This window comes from Erpetoichthys calabaricus, chromosome 4, assembly GCF_900747795.2.
Source record: "Erpetoichthys calabaricus chromosome 4, fErpCal1.3, whole genome shotgun sequence".
Lineage (NCBI taxonomy): Eukaryota > Metazoa > Chordata > Cladistia > Polypteriformes > Polypteridae > Erpetoichthys > Erpetoichthys calabaricus.
The window spans coordinates 45,614,250-45,629,851 of record NC_041397.2 but is presented as its reverse complement, the minus strand read 5'-3'; the positions used below and the strand labels follow the sequence as shown (position 1 = coordinate 45,629,851).

Here is a 15,602-nt window from a genome sequence, read left to right as displayed (position 1 = left end):
ATACCATTAATTCTCAAAATGTATTAATTGCTATCGAGAATGGAAGCCGACAGGTGCCTTACAGTAAATTCTTTTTATTTCTGATTATACTCAATCCGTTCTCCCTCACAAGCAAACAACGATATCTCCAGCATTCTTTCCAGAATTTATGCAGTACCTGTATATTTATAATCGGACAAACATTTCCAGGGATTTAACAAAATTGAAAATAGCAGAGAGAGAGAGTTGGGGGCGTGTTGCTCGGCAGTTTACTTGGACGCGAGCCTTGAACTCACAGTTGTCGTTCGCAGACGCGAGCGATATCAACGCCCAGTCATGTCAGGCTTTTGTCTAGCAGACACTTACACTTTGATGAATCGAGCCCATTGTTATTCTGGGAAGCAGACGGCAGTGTCGAGTCGGTAGCATGCAGCACACCTCGCCGTGGACTGGATTCTGCCAGAAAGGAGCTGGGATGGCACCGCTCGAGATGAATCATTCTCACTCGTGCCAAAAGCGCGGCCAGGGGGCCGGTTCTCCTGTAGGAGGCGCGCCTTCGATAACATTGCATTGCATTTACGATTTAGCCTTGAGGATCGCAAGGATTATGCCCGTATTCTTTTTAAATCCAGTTGCCGCTCAGTTGTGGAGTATCTATTACTATTATAATCAACAACCTTATTATCAGTACTGCTAAGTTTGCTTGTCGCTTTTTATCCCACGACAACGGTATGAAGTCATTTTTTATTTCTCTGTGGCTTTCCTGGTGGTTCACTTCAGAAGCAGCGAGACTCAGAAAAAGTAAGTCTTTGGATTACATTAAAAAAATAAATGAACAAAAAACGGTAATTTGTTGTTTGCTTCAAGTATACGAAGTAGAGATGTTGTACATAGGAATGCCGAGGTGTTGCGTATTTGTTATTAGTGCAATACAAGGATTGTATGGTTTTACTAATACTAATTCACAACGTTTCTAAATGAATTACATCAAAATGTACAGTTTGTCTGTCACATATGGGTCAGTCACTGCAGGAAATCGAAATTACGAATGAACGGTATAATTTGGTGTGCTTGTTCGCTTTCAGTGCTATTTTCTTTTCAACTTTGAAAACTTTCAAACTTTGAAATTTGCTGTTTCAAATATAGGAATATAGGCTAGACCAAGAAACTGTATAAATGGTGAAATATTTGGAACTTCGTGGACTATCTATATTATTTGACCAGAAATAATTAAGCAGTTCATTATTATTATTATGATTATTATTATGATGATGATTATGATTAATTATTATTATTCCTAAAAATTTTTAAACATTTCAAAAATATCGTTTTGCTTTTCTTGTTAAACATTTTAAAAATATAGTTTTTTTTTTCTTGTGCCTGACCACTTTAATAATAATAATAATAATTCCAAAATAACTGCTGCACTTATCTAATGGGATAAATGAAAAATCTTCTTTCTGTCAAGATTGACAATACTTGATCTGCTGTCATGGTATCATGGAGTGTCATGGGTTAACATCCCAGCCCCAGTCTGTTTTTCTATCGGCCACATCGGTTTTACTTCATCATCCCAATGCTGGCAATGTTAAGTTGCTTTGTGAACTCCAAATTATCCCAGTGTTAAACTGCTCCTGACAGTGTTTCAATACCCTTAAAAGTGTTTCTTTACCACTGCTGATTTTGCCTTGTGCTCTGGTAAGCCCTTTTAGGGGCTGGCGTCCCAACAGAGTTGACTCCCAGTCTTGATGAACATGTTCAGAAAATGAAAGTGTTTTTTAGGTATCACCATGCTGGTGATATGGTTCTGTGTGCACTTTACTGTTGTGTTTGAAATCAAAACACTTTGCTCTTATGCAAATATATGCAAAACATCGATGGTCCAAAGTTTCAGTCACACACAATATCTTGAACTTTTTTTTCTCATTCCACACAGCAAATAGCAATTATATTGCCTATGACATTTGCTTAGTAACTAAAGTGCAGAAAATTGGGCTGTACAGGTTGACCATCAGGATGATTCAATGCTTAATTCTGGTGATCAATGGCTCTGGAGACCTAAGTTCAAATCCTGGTCCCCCTGGTCTTAGTTTCCCCTCCAAAAGTCCACTAGCAGTTCTGAATTGCTTATGGCAAAAAAGAAAAGATTATTCCTACAATGATAAAAAGAAAAGTCTACGCAGCCGAAACATTGTGTGCCATAACCAGTGTGGTATCCATAACCAGCGTGGGAATAACCTTTACTTTTTTCCTATTGCAGATACAAGCTGACACAGCCCTTTGCTAACCAAATTACTTATTTTGTATTTGTGGCCTGAGATGGACTGAGATTTGGGCACACCTTAACTGCATGAATGAATGAAGCTGGCCATTGTATCCACCACAGAGCCTGTCTGATGTGATATACCCCGTTCATTCAGACTCAGTTCAGTCTGTGTGATTTTCATTGTGTTAACACAAATCCAGTGAAATATAAATTATCAATAGTTGGAAAAAGCAGACATATTGTAAAATAGGACATTTCAGATTGTAAACTCTCATGTTTAGGGCTAATGGGGGCTGTTTAGTTAATCAGACATATTTACCTGTTCTTGTTACAGACTGCCATTGCATGATGAGCACTACTTCTACAGAAGTTATTTTAAAGAATTGTGTTCCCAGTCACATAGTGATCGACTACTAATCAGAATCAATACAATTTTGGTTGTCTACTCCTAAAGACATAAGGTGTAACTTAGCAGTGCAGCACTACATTCCGTGGACACTCAGTGTTTGCCAATGCCTATCCATTAAGTTCTTATTGTTTCTGACACTGATATTCAGGCTGACGATTCTCCATGGCATTCAAAGAGTGACTTGCTATCTACTGTCTTTGTTACTCTTTTTCTTTTTAGTGCACTGTCTCCCTGACAGATTTCATGTTTCTCTGTATCTAATAAAACGTGTTTAATGATGGTTTTGTAAATTGGTAAGTTATAGTGCTTGCTATGAAAGGTGCCATATTAAAAAAGTTATTGATTGTTACTATTGAACTAAACTCAAACCTCTAGTACATTAAGAAACCAGCTTTGAAATGAATTATTCCATAAACAGTGGTGCATGCATTTTTCGGTTTGGTTTTCCTAAAAAATATTTTTTTTTCTTTTACTGTTACATTAAACGTGTTTACTGTGTAATTACCAGGATATCTATTCTAGAATAAACTGACAGCATTCTAAAAAGATGATTGATCATATATGTATGCATTCAGAATATTTGTTACAAAAACATTACTGAAGCTATGAATTCAATTTACTGTGGATTTATATTTTCTATTGATGTTTATTCAGGTTTTATGCATCTATGTATCTATTTTATGATCCCGCTTTCTTTTATACAAGATCATATGGCTTATTTCAGTAGTTTCCGGTGAGATAAGGAATCTGTCCATCGTAGGGCACATTCACACATACAGTACAGCAACATTTAAAAAAAACCTAAGGTAGAGTAACCAATGAACCTGAAGGATGTGACAGGAGGCTGGAAAATAATAATAATAATAATAATAATAATAATAATAAATGTACAAGCTGATTTTATTTAAGGTCAATCAGCTTCATTTTATTTGTAATCAGGTGAGGACAAATTGCCTCATCTGGCATGTGATTCGTTAAAACGGTTACAAACCCCATTATAAAGAAGGTGCTTACTTGTGTAGTCAAGGTATTGAATGTTTCTTACCTTTCTTTAGCTTTAGTGACAAAATGGTATTAAAGATAAACAAGTTTCACATGATTTCAACCATTTCCTCCACATAAAGTGAAATTTCTATAAGGGTGTGTAAACCTTTTCAGTATGGTGTATAGTATATGTGTAGTATCACAGGAAAGAAAGAAAGGTTGAGAGCATACGCTGATTACAGCGCATTGCCGCTCCCACCACACAATAAAACACCCAGATTTGGATCTGAATGCAGCTGTGCAATGGGTGTCACCTCAGTACTACACTGAACAGTTTGAGGTTTTTTACAGTGGCTGGAGTGCCAATCCTGCAACCTACCTCCAAGTGTTCCCTGCCAGTTGGAGGACCTGCTTGCAGAGCTGGATGCCGAATAACATCATACTCAGGACAGAGCACTTGCAGGTTAAGGGCCTTGCTCAAGGCCCCGACAGAGTAGAGTCACTCCAGCCGTTTACAGGATTCAAACCAGCAATGTTCCAATTACCAGAGCATATCCTTAGCCTCTGAGCCACCACTCTGCCCGGGTATCAAAGTAAAGTGCCCACTTAGTGTCACTCCATAGCTAGAATAATGCCAAGATTTTAGCTGTGACATGTGTATTTGTTCCTATCCATACACACACTTGCCCTTCTACTTTTTATGCCAATGAACTCTCTCTTATTTCCCTCATCCCTCTTTTCCTCTCATTGATGCTGGTTTTTCTTCAACCCAAGCACTGAATTCAATGCCAGCATTAGGGGCAGGAATGCAGGCAAACCAGGTAAGAATCTCAGTTTCTCTGCACCTTCAGTAGCTGTTTTTAAAGATCTTGCGATCTCCCAAGCTGCCTGCACTATTTCCCTTCAGCCAAACCAATCTGCAATCTGCAATCCTATGAAGAGCAATCCAATACTGTCACCTGCAGGCCGTGTGTCAAACCTAGACGTCTACTTTCCGGGTAATGGTTCAGGCACCTTAGCATAAGAAGGGTTGTCATTTTATCTACAAATCCTGGGAAGCATTTTTAGCTTTCTCTACCATACCTTTTCAACTGGAACACCTAGAAATTTCACGTCACCTTATAGGACAGGAGCTAACACCCCATAGTAACTACAATATTGCCACAATGGCAGACAATGAGGTGCTCTATTGCTTGTGTGAAGGTCTTATTTGTGACTAACGACTGTCCCTTGCTATCTTGGCATGACTCTTGCCGTACCCCATTATTAAAAAGACATTTAAACATGGATCATACCAAAAGTAATGAGCTCATTGAAATTAGCAATAAGTAGTGTCATCTGTTGTCTCAGATATGAGTGAAAAGTATACAAGAAAAGTGACGCCATCTGACTCAGTTATGTGCTCATAGTTTATTCTAAGAAAATAGCTGAACTTGAACTTGTCGTTTCAAGTAGGTGTGATGTCTGCATTGTTTGAGAAAGATAAAATCTCATGGACAGGTATCAATGCATGACTTCAATGTGGATATGAAAATTCATACACAAGTACTAGCAGTGTCAGACGATGAGTAGAGCACTTTGAAGAAATGAGCTTTGATCAGAAATTGCTGATCAGCCCCATAGTAGTTCTTTGCTAACTGTATGTACTGATTGCAACAAAGAGGACAGAAAATTTGTGGGCTTTCAGAGAGCATTGAGGTGTGGTAATCAAAGAAATCAGTCTGTTCATTTTGAATGGTTTATGGGTACCTGGAATAAAGTTCTCCAAAAAGGGTACTTTCAAACTTGTAGAACTGTCAGCAAAAATGAGATTTAATTAAGATTATTTAACTTAGAGTGATTTGATATATATACTGTATATATTGTAGGAAAACAAATAGAGACAAGGTAAAGGGTTGGGGACCTTCGAGGTATTCATGTTAATTGCTAAAAAAATAATAAGTAAAAAAAAAAAAACAGAAGTTTTGAAAACCATCTTGTCTCAGACTTTAGTTCTGTTAAAGAGACTGAACGTGCTAGCACTGCCTTCTTCAGTTGTAGGTTCAAGAATGAACACCAACATCCTATTTTTTTATGTATTGGTCGAAACATAAAAGGTTTGAGTTTGTTTTCCATTCTACAGACAGAATGGGAGAAGTAGTCAACAACTATGGCACCCAACTCTGTGACCCAGCTGTTCTTGTCTCAGTAGAACCCTGAAGATGCTCCATAGGTGCATCAAATGTAATACAAACAAAAGTGGAATTTCAAATAGACAGTTCCAAATGATGGCTACTGTGGGCTAAAGTGGCTCTGGCAGTTGCTGGTGTGAAAATGAATTGTGATTTCTGGGCAGTTCAGTTCTTTTATGTGATTAGGGATCAGCAATGGCAGGACTTTTGGACAAGCTGGGTGTGTGGTTGGTCGTCTTCTGTGGGGTTCTCCTGTGCTTTGGGATAGGACAAGGAAGAGAAGTTGGTGAATGCATCACTTCCAAACCCATCCCAATTTTTACCTCTTCTGCAGAACCTCTAACACACTTCCATAATGCATATATGTACTACTACTATGATGATAATAATAATAATTATTATTATTATTTACACTTATATAGTGCTTTTCTCACTACTCAAAGCATTTTTCATAGTGAGAGGGGAGTCACTTCAGCCTCCACCAATGTGTAACACTCACCACAAATTAGGTATTAGGTGGTGAAGTGGTGAGAGAGAGATGGGGGATGATTAGGGGGCCCGAATGACTAGATCAAGGAGGGCAATTTAGCCTGGACATTGGGATACACCCTACTCTTTTCAAAGGATGCCCCGGGATCTTTTGTGACCACAGAGAGTCAGGACATCAGTGTTACGTCTCATCCAAAGGGCAGCGCCATTTTTACAGCACAGTGTCCCCATCACTGGTGCATTGGACTCCACATTCAGACCATAGGGTAAGCGCCCCCTGCTGGTCTCAAAAGCACCTCTTCCAGCAGCAACCCAAGCTTTTTCCTAGACGGTCTTCTATCCAAGTACTGGCCGGGCTCATACATGCTTACTTTCAGGTGTATAACCTGTTCTGAAGTGCATGTGGTATGGCTACTGCAGTATATAATAAAACACTAAGGTCTGTGTGTGTCCAGTCCCTCAAAGCAAACTGATTGGTCAGTTTGTCTTTAGTGTGAATGGTGAGTTTGGCTTTGGTGGCATGATCTAAAGTGATAGTGCCAGCATGAGACACACGAGGAGGAGAAAAGACATAGAAGACACACTGAGAATCACCTTCAAAGACAGAAAGTGTAAAACTGAACAAAAGGAGAGAAAGGCACCTCGAAAATAATGACAGATGCTGTGAAGTAACACGCTTGAAAGTGGGTGCGCCGATCAAGAGAGGTTCAGACACACACAGAAATGGAGGGAATGCACTGAAGCCACATGTAGGGCAAGAGACAGAAAATATTTCTAAATTATTCTATTAATTCTATTAACTGTCTTAGAAAGGTACCATGGCTAGTATATACCTTGAATAGGTATACAGTATATTATATACTGTACTAGCTGTGCTACCTGTCTAAAATGTATTGAAATGTAAGTAACCAACTTAGAGCTCATTGTATTCAGCATTAATGTTTACAGTGCACCATCTATTTGAATGTATTTTGTAATGAAAGTAATAAAATGTATTACAATTTTCATTCAAACAGATGGTGCAACACAAACAGTAGCACCGCTTTTATGAATTTCATACCAAATGGCATGTAACAGAGACATAGCAACATAGTGACTATATATACAATATGTAGGTTCCTTGGGTGTTGCAAGGTGGTGCTGCAGTGGACTGTGGAGTCCTACGTCATGGGGTTTCCATATCACCTGAAAGTGCTTTCATATCATGTATGTGGAAGATCGAAGTACTCCCACGTGAAGAGAAAAGGAGCTGCATGCCGCATAAGGATAAGCCAAAGTTGGGAGGAAGATGGACAGCACTTGCGAGGAGGAGTGGAGGAGGCAGAGAGATCCAGACAGGAAGACAAAATGATTTATTGTGCTATGCTGGTGCTTTATTGTGTGTACTTGTGGCTGTGGTGGGAAACAATTGTTGAAGGAGAGTTTCCGACAATTAAAAGTCTCTTTGACTTTTAATTTGTGCCCTGAGCCAGCTTGTGTTGGGTGTTTGGGGAATATGTATGTATATATAAATTCTGTATATATATATATATATATATATATATATATATATATATATATATATATATATATATATATATATATATATTTATATTGTGGCGGATAGCCGGGTCCCATGCCCGGCAGGGGCGCCCCTTCTGCATCTGTTCTGGGGGAGCAACCATGGGCAGCTCAATACCTCCCCCGGGACGCTTGGTGGCAGCCTCCCTGGCGGACAGTGATTCCCCAACCTCTCGCATGGCTCCATGGGAGATGGAGTCCTCCACAGCCAGTTTGGGGGCTCGGATGGCCGCTAGGGGAAGCTGCATGGAGTCAGCAGCCCAGCTGGACGTATCTTCAGCCCCACCCGGAAGGGCAATTAGGACCAAGTGATCAAGCACCTGGAACACTTCCGGGTGGGATATAAAAAGGGCTGGCCATCACCACTTGAGGATCCAGAGTTGGGAGGAAGGAGACAAAGCTTGAGGAGGGGTGGTGGTAAAAGGGAGAAACTGTTGGTGTGTGTGACAAGTGCTTTTGGACTGTGTATTGCCTGTGGGTCACGGGGAAGACGTGCGCCCACGGGTGAAGAAAATAAAAGTCTGTATTAGTTTATATGTGCTTCTGTGTCCATCTGTGTCGGGTCGGGTGCCTATATAGCACCTTTGTTACTATATATATATATATATATATATATATATATATATATATATATATATATATATATATATTCACGGCATTCAAAGTCTGTGACACAATCTGATTGTATGGGTGGTTACCTACCAGGTAACGCTTGTGGTTGGTCAGCGATCTGCTAACGTCCGCCACGGTGCCCTCAGTTTGTGAAGATCAGATCATAGAATGGTTGAAATAGTTTACTGTCAAATAAATGCAAAGAGTACACGACACGTGTTTCGCCCTCATTCTGGGCTCATCAGGTGTACACACTCCACTGCACTCCCTCTCGGGAATCGAACCTCGGACGTCAGCGGCGATGCCCCTAACGTTGCGCCACGGCGTGTGGTTCGTTTATTTGACAGCATGTAGATCGGGGTAATTACATTCACGGCATTCGAAGTCTGTGTCACAATCTGATTGTATGGGTGGTTACCTACCAGGTAACGCTTGTGGTTGGTCAGCGATCTGCTAACGTCCGCCATGGTGCCCTCAGGGCGAAACACGTGTCGTGTACTCTTTGCATTTATTTGACAGTAAACTATTTCAACCATTCTATGATCTGCTCTTCACAAACTGAGGGCACCGTGGCGGACGTTAGCAGATCGCTGACCAACCACAAGCGTTACCTGGTAGGTAACCACCCATACAATCAGATTGTGACACAGACTTCGAATGCCGTGAATGTAATTACCCCGATCTACATGCTGTCACATAAACGAACCACACGTCATGGCGCAACGTTAGGGGCATCGCCTCTGGCACTGACGTCCGAGGTTCGATTCCCGAGAGGGAGTGCAGTGGAGTGTGTACACCTGATGAGCCCAGAATGAGGGCGAAACACGTGTCGTGTACTCTTTGCATTTATTTGACAGTAAACTATTTCAACCATATATATATATATATATATAGTATGTATGTGTGTGTATATATAAATTCTGTATATTTTAAAACAGTATGTAAAATACAAATTCTTTATTTATTTTACAGTCAAATTGCATGTAAGCTAAGTGGCTGCTGGTAGAGACAGAACTGGTAAAATTGTGGCTCACAGTCCATGGTCTTAACTACCACCTGTCTCATTTAAACTTATTCAAGTTTTGTGGGATGACTGACAGCTATATATTGAATTCTTGTTATAGTTTTTAAAAGTTTATATACCTAATAATTGTCACTTGTTTGTATACAGTAATACTATAAAACTGGATATGATTGTAATTTAATTAGATAATAATTTTTTAAAATATATTATATTTGCAAAGCTTCAGAGACACTCTGTACTTTCCAAGAAAAGAAATACCACCCAGGTGACAGCTGGCATCCCTACTTGGAACCCCATGGCCTCATGTTCTGCATACGCTGCACATGCTCTCAGGTATGTTATAATCGTGGTGTGAGCCATAGCTTGTGAAAGGTATACTGAAACTAGACGTGAAAGCACTGGAATAAATGCAGTAAACCTATTTTCATGGAATATAACTGAGAAGCAAACTCCAAATGCTTTTCCAAAAAAAGAGAATGATCTTATTAGTTGAGGAAAAAGAGGATCAAATGTTTTATGATTAGTAGAACATAGTGTGCACCAATCATCATATGGCAGTAACTGTTCTAACAAGATATGGACATAAACAAACAGTAAATAAGAAACACACTGCAAGGACAGAAGCTTTCACTTTCAAAAATGTACTATGTGCTTGTAAACAATTCTTATGAAATATAAAAGCTGAAAAAGGCAGTATTCAAATTTCCACTTTTACAAAACAGAATCAGGAACCATGTTTGTAATTATCTTTTTTGGATCTGGAAGACACATTTTCCCAAAGTAACATATAAAATCAGGAAGCATTACAGTACATTCGTTTGTTTGTACACACAGTATTTTTACATTTGGGGTTGCTCATTGTTACACAGTGAATCAGAACTGGGGGTGTCCATCAGAAGTTCTGTGGCTTTAGTCTAGGACTTTAGCTATATTTTTAAACATAAAAGATCCAGAGTGGCTCCTCACAGCAATATCACAGGGGAAACATTTGTATTTCCCAAAAGATGCATCCACATGAAGGTTCCAGAAAGAATGTTTAGATCTGTGACAGGCTCCATACGGTAAACAACCATGAACATGTTAACAGATTTGTGAAATACCAATGGGTCCTGATTTTAACAGGACTCTGGCTGCATACAATAACACAGGCTAAGTTCAGGTTTTCTTAGTCTGTTAGTGTCCAGCTAGGTAGCCTACCATATATTAATGATTTCTGTTATATTTCTACATATTAGAAAGTTTTTCAAAGCACAAAGAACTAACTTCATATTCAAAGAACTGTTACCAGAATGAAATGATGCTTTTTCAAGTGGCGGTTCTATGAGGAACCAAACAACCTGGTAAAGAACCATAAAGTGCCATTAAAGAACCATCATTTTAAGAGTGTTCAACGTCACAGATATTACCTAAGACACTCACATCTGGTGTATATTTTACAACTATTGCTCATGATTTTTCTGTTTCACTAGTTTTCCTTACTCTAGTGAAAATTATGTATACAGTTTTACAATGTTTAGGATGAACTCATGACTTTCAGCACTTCTTGAGATTTGTCATAAAAGTTTCATCTAACACAATAGAGGAATGCACTAGTATCACACTGCTCTTCTGAGCTTTTAATATGGCATGTGGTTTTACATTAGCCCTTCAAACTGTATATTTACTGTGCTAATATATTTTATGCTTCATCAATCACAAAGATTGATTCTTGCAGTATCCGTAAAACTGGTGAACTAGTGGACTGTATTTTTCATCTTCAGGTAGACCTGCAGATTTTTCTCCTGTCATGTCTTTTGTCTGAGCACAGACCTTGATGGATTTTAAGTACACCAAGGCTTGATTTGAACTTATTAATACGCCATTCCAAATACTTGAGATTCAATAACTGTGTTTAATGCCACTGCATTGTTTAAAGGCCTTAACATTGTTTTACTTTGAACTTTTAGACTGGCAGCATAAACTGTGTCAGCATTAAATGTCCCACACCTCCTTGTGAGAATCCTGTTACAGAAACTCAACAGTGTTGCCCAAAATGTCTAGGTAAGAAGACCACTTTACTACTTCAGATAATACTTCAAAGTTTACAAAGAACAGAAATGTAGGCTTTATACACCATCAAATTCCATATTTATGGCAAACATTAATGTTTGTTTAGCTTATCTAACAAGAATAATTTTATTGAGGGGAAATATTACAGAGTTAAAGTTTTTTTTTACTTTACAATGCTTTCTTAGCTACTTGTTTTCAAAGTATAATTTGTCCAAAAGTTGATACATTGTTTTTTTTTGTGAACACAAGGGCCACCAGTGTATATTTCAGCATTTCCCAGTTACGGTCCTGGTGACCCACTATTTATCCATATATATATATATATATATATATATATATATATATATATATATATATATATATATATATATATATATATATATATATATGTATATATATATATATATATATACTGTATATATATATATATATATATTTATCTTCTTATATAATACGCTACCGTGGCTGTCTGTTTGTTTGTCCAGGATTTTAAATCACCTGTACCTCGCAAACCATTCGACCTATTGCTCTGCAATTTGGTACACATATACTACATGACGTCTACTATACGTTTTGGGGTGATGAGTGACCTCCAAGGTTATTCCTCTTTTTATTTTTATTTTATTTTATTGTAGAATCAGCTCTCGGCAGTGGCCAGCAGGGCAGCCGTCCGGCACATGCATACGGGTACCATTCTCATCCCTACCACCTTCTCCATCACTTCCCCTACCTACCTCTTCATATCTTAAATCATTCTTGAGGCAGATTGAAGACTTAAGAGCCAGCTTAAGTGAAAAATTAAAGAAAACGTACTAAGTAATTGCAACACAAACACTGACTTAATCAGTTTTAACGCAAAAAGATGCCAGCGAAAGAAGAGAAGAAGCGGGCCGTTAGGGTGGAGAAACGAAGAGCTGCTCAGGAAGAAGTAAGCGCGTCAACCTCTGAGCAAATGAATGCTAAACGTACAGAGAAAGAGTATAAAAACTATGAATGCTCAAGTCAAGTGTATTCACTGCACGTTATCGTGCAGTGCACCGTTACTGGTGTATATATATATATATATATATATATATACAGTATATAGATGAAGAGAGAGAGAGAGAGATTTCATTGCTAGTACATTATTAAAACATATAAGAAGAAATTCTGGTACACCTAAGGCTGTTGACGAGCTAAGGACATAAAGGCAGTACAGGAAGTGTGAGATATGAAACATATTATGAAGGGGGTAAAATGTTCAATGAATCTGAAAAGAACTGTAAGAAAAAAAAAACTAACGATCTAGCATATTATTTAGTTCCATCTTTACTCAATCTGCATTTTCATTTAGTCTGCATGGCTCAGATTCACAGGTGTATCTCTCTACTGTTTCATTGTAGGTTGAATCACTTTAACATCACTTTCTGCTCCATTTATTTGCTGGTTAGATCATAAGTGGCAATAGCTGTAATACAGAAGGGTAATGAAAGATAATTAGGGTATGCATTCCAAACCTGTTCCACATTCTGTGTTATACCCCCGTATTACAGGCAACACCAACTGACCACACCAGCACCCTTGATCAAAGGAGTTCATTTCAAATTCTTCAGATATTTCTCTTGGCTTTGGTGTGGCACTTTTGTTGCTTTCCTCATTATAGATAGAGTAGGGTTTGGTCGCTTTGGAGATAAGAGTTCATATCCTTTTATAGTCAGGTATAATTGCTTACCTATAAGGAAAATAAAGAAAAGTTTAATAATGAGAATTTTTTTTGGAAATATAGAGTAGAATGATAAATGTTACTACTTTATCAGCCTTAAGATAAACATTTATTAAAGCCAAACCACAATTTAAACAAAACTAACACTAACAGTCAGGCTTTCAACTTTTATCTGTGGCAAGAAAAAAAAAACGCCTCTTAAACTTTATTTGTAGCATATTTCGAATTAGCAGAGCCTGGAATCCTTTCATAGAAAGAATGTGCTATCTTTGTATTAAATGTGACCTGTCTCTCTTAAGGTGTTCCTTTCTCCTTTGTAACTTTTTTAAAGTTAAATTTGAATCATAGCCCTGGCACACCTCTGCACTTGTGTTCTAGTATTCCAGTCACATTTGAATGATGTGTGTTTGAAGTTAATTGAAAGATATAAACTTTCCCATTGTAGGTCGGTGTGCACTGTACTGGACTAGCAACCCATCTTTGTTTGATTCCCACCTTCTGTGCAGTACTGAAGGGGTAGGCACAGGCTTCTGATAGCCCTGAACAGGATACGTGGGTTAGAAAATAAATGGATTGCTTATAAAGAGGATGTCAAGGACTAATGAGAGAACAAACCCCAAAGATTTTATTGAGGAAAGAAAAATATCAGGAGATGAAGGCACAAAAGTGACAATACAAGGCCTAATCAAGAAATCACAGGTCAAAAACAGAAAAAAACAGAAGTTTCTAATTCACATTTTTAGGGTGAAAACCAACTTTGGAATGACAAGTGAAAGAAAAAGTCAAAATTGAGTGAACCTGGAAGTGAATTTTAGAGAGTCTTCAATCCATGTGGAATGTTCAATTGTTTATGGTGGAAGCCCTGATGACTTAAGATATTATACCACATCTGGTCACATGATGACAATTCAACTGAAAAATAAAATAAAATGGTGACTTCTGTAACAGCCAACATAGTTGACAAAATGCCAAAAAAAAATAATGCATTAAAAATTGTCCAAAATGACACCAAAAATGATTAAAATGCAGAATTATAACTGTGGATGTCCTTGGTGCTGCCTAACAGCTCCCAGCTAGATTTAATTTCCTTGCCCCATCCCAGTTTTTTTTCCAGGATTTCCAATGATTCCCTGCAGTGGACATGGACGAGTGTTGTTTTTAGATTTAGTGACAGTACTGCAAACATAAATCATGGTGTCAACTTAAAATGACATCTGCTTGGCAAGTTAGATTTGATATTCACTTCCCTCCATTATTTCGAGTGGATAGGCATAATTTCCACTGTGTTTGTGAAGGTTTTTCTCCAGGCATTACAGTGTGTCATATACATGCCCTTCATTTGACTTGTATCCCATCGCAGATTCTGAGACTTTGATACGTGCTAATCTGAGACAGAGGCTGTGGGCCAAGGAGACATCAGGAGTAGGGAGCCAGGCGGGACCCTCCTCACTCTCCTGTTTCACTACTATGTGGGTGGAGCCGTGGGAGACGCCTAGTAATATAATAAAAGAAACCTTTTCAGCGCAAACAAAAATTATTTCATTAATGAAAACACTTTATCTAGGGTTTTAGTGAGCCTTTCTGTACTTGATTATCTTTAATGATTGTATTTTATATTATTTAAATGATTGTTGTATATTTTTTTACTATGAAAAACAGAACCAAAAACTCCTGCAGGACTCAGAGCAAAGCAAAAGTCCTGCCATCACAATGGGGTCATCTATCAAGCAGGTGAAATGTTCACGTCCAATGATCTATTCCCTTTGAGGAGGCCTAATCAATGTGTTCTATGCAGCTGCTCGGTAAGTAATTTACAAAAAATCTTGTCAGAAATGGCTTTTTTTTGTTTTTGTTTGTAGCGATACAGTGCTATACATATCATTAGGTATGCAGTATACTGTATATATTGCTTAAAGCAGCATCTTCCCCCACTCACCCCCCCACACCTCTTTATATTTAGTCTGTTAGAAATTCTGTTTACATATTTTATAAAGTCAGTAGTTTTTGTACACAATAATAACATACCCTTATTCATGGGAGAAGTGACACACATGTGACTTGTGATGGACTGGTTCCTGTCTTCTGACCTTTGCTGCCTGAATAGGCTCCACCAGTTCAATGCCACTCTTTGCTGGTTCAAAAAAGGAATGAATGGATAGATTTTAACCATTGCAAGTCAATATTTGGGGGAAAAGTTTTTTTTTTGGAAATTTGCTGTACCTTTGTCTGATTAGGGTTCATTAATGGACAAAAATAAAATCATTCAACAGGTTTCAGCTGGATAAAGGTGAAGAACATGTAGGACTTTTATTCCAATAAGCATTGGCACTGGCTTTTAATCATCCTGGTGAAATCTT

General features: G+C 38.2%; 1 protein-coding gene across 1 annotated transcript in view; it reads left to right on the top strand.

Moving 5' to 3' along the window:
- Positions 1-300: 300 nt before the first annotated feature.
- Positions 301-15,602, top strand: part of chrdl2 (chordin-like 2) — a 69,646-nt gene continuing 54,344 nt past the window's right edge. The window contains exons 1-4 of the mRNA XM_051926573.1: positions 301-780; positions 9,715-9,827; positions 11,441-11,534; positions 14,905-15,047. Of these exons, the coding sequence (XP_051782533.1) occupies positions 711-780; positions 9,715-9,827; positions 11,441-11,534; positions 14,905-15,047 (420 nt within the window). The 5' untranslated portion in view covers positions 301-710. The remainder of the gene's footprint in view (positions 781-9,714; positions 9,828-11,440; positions 11,535-14,904; positions 15,048-15,602) is intronic.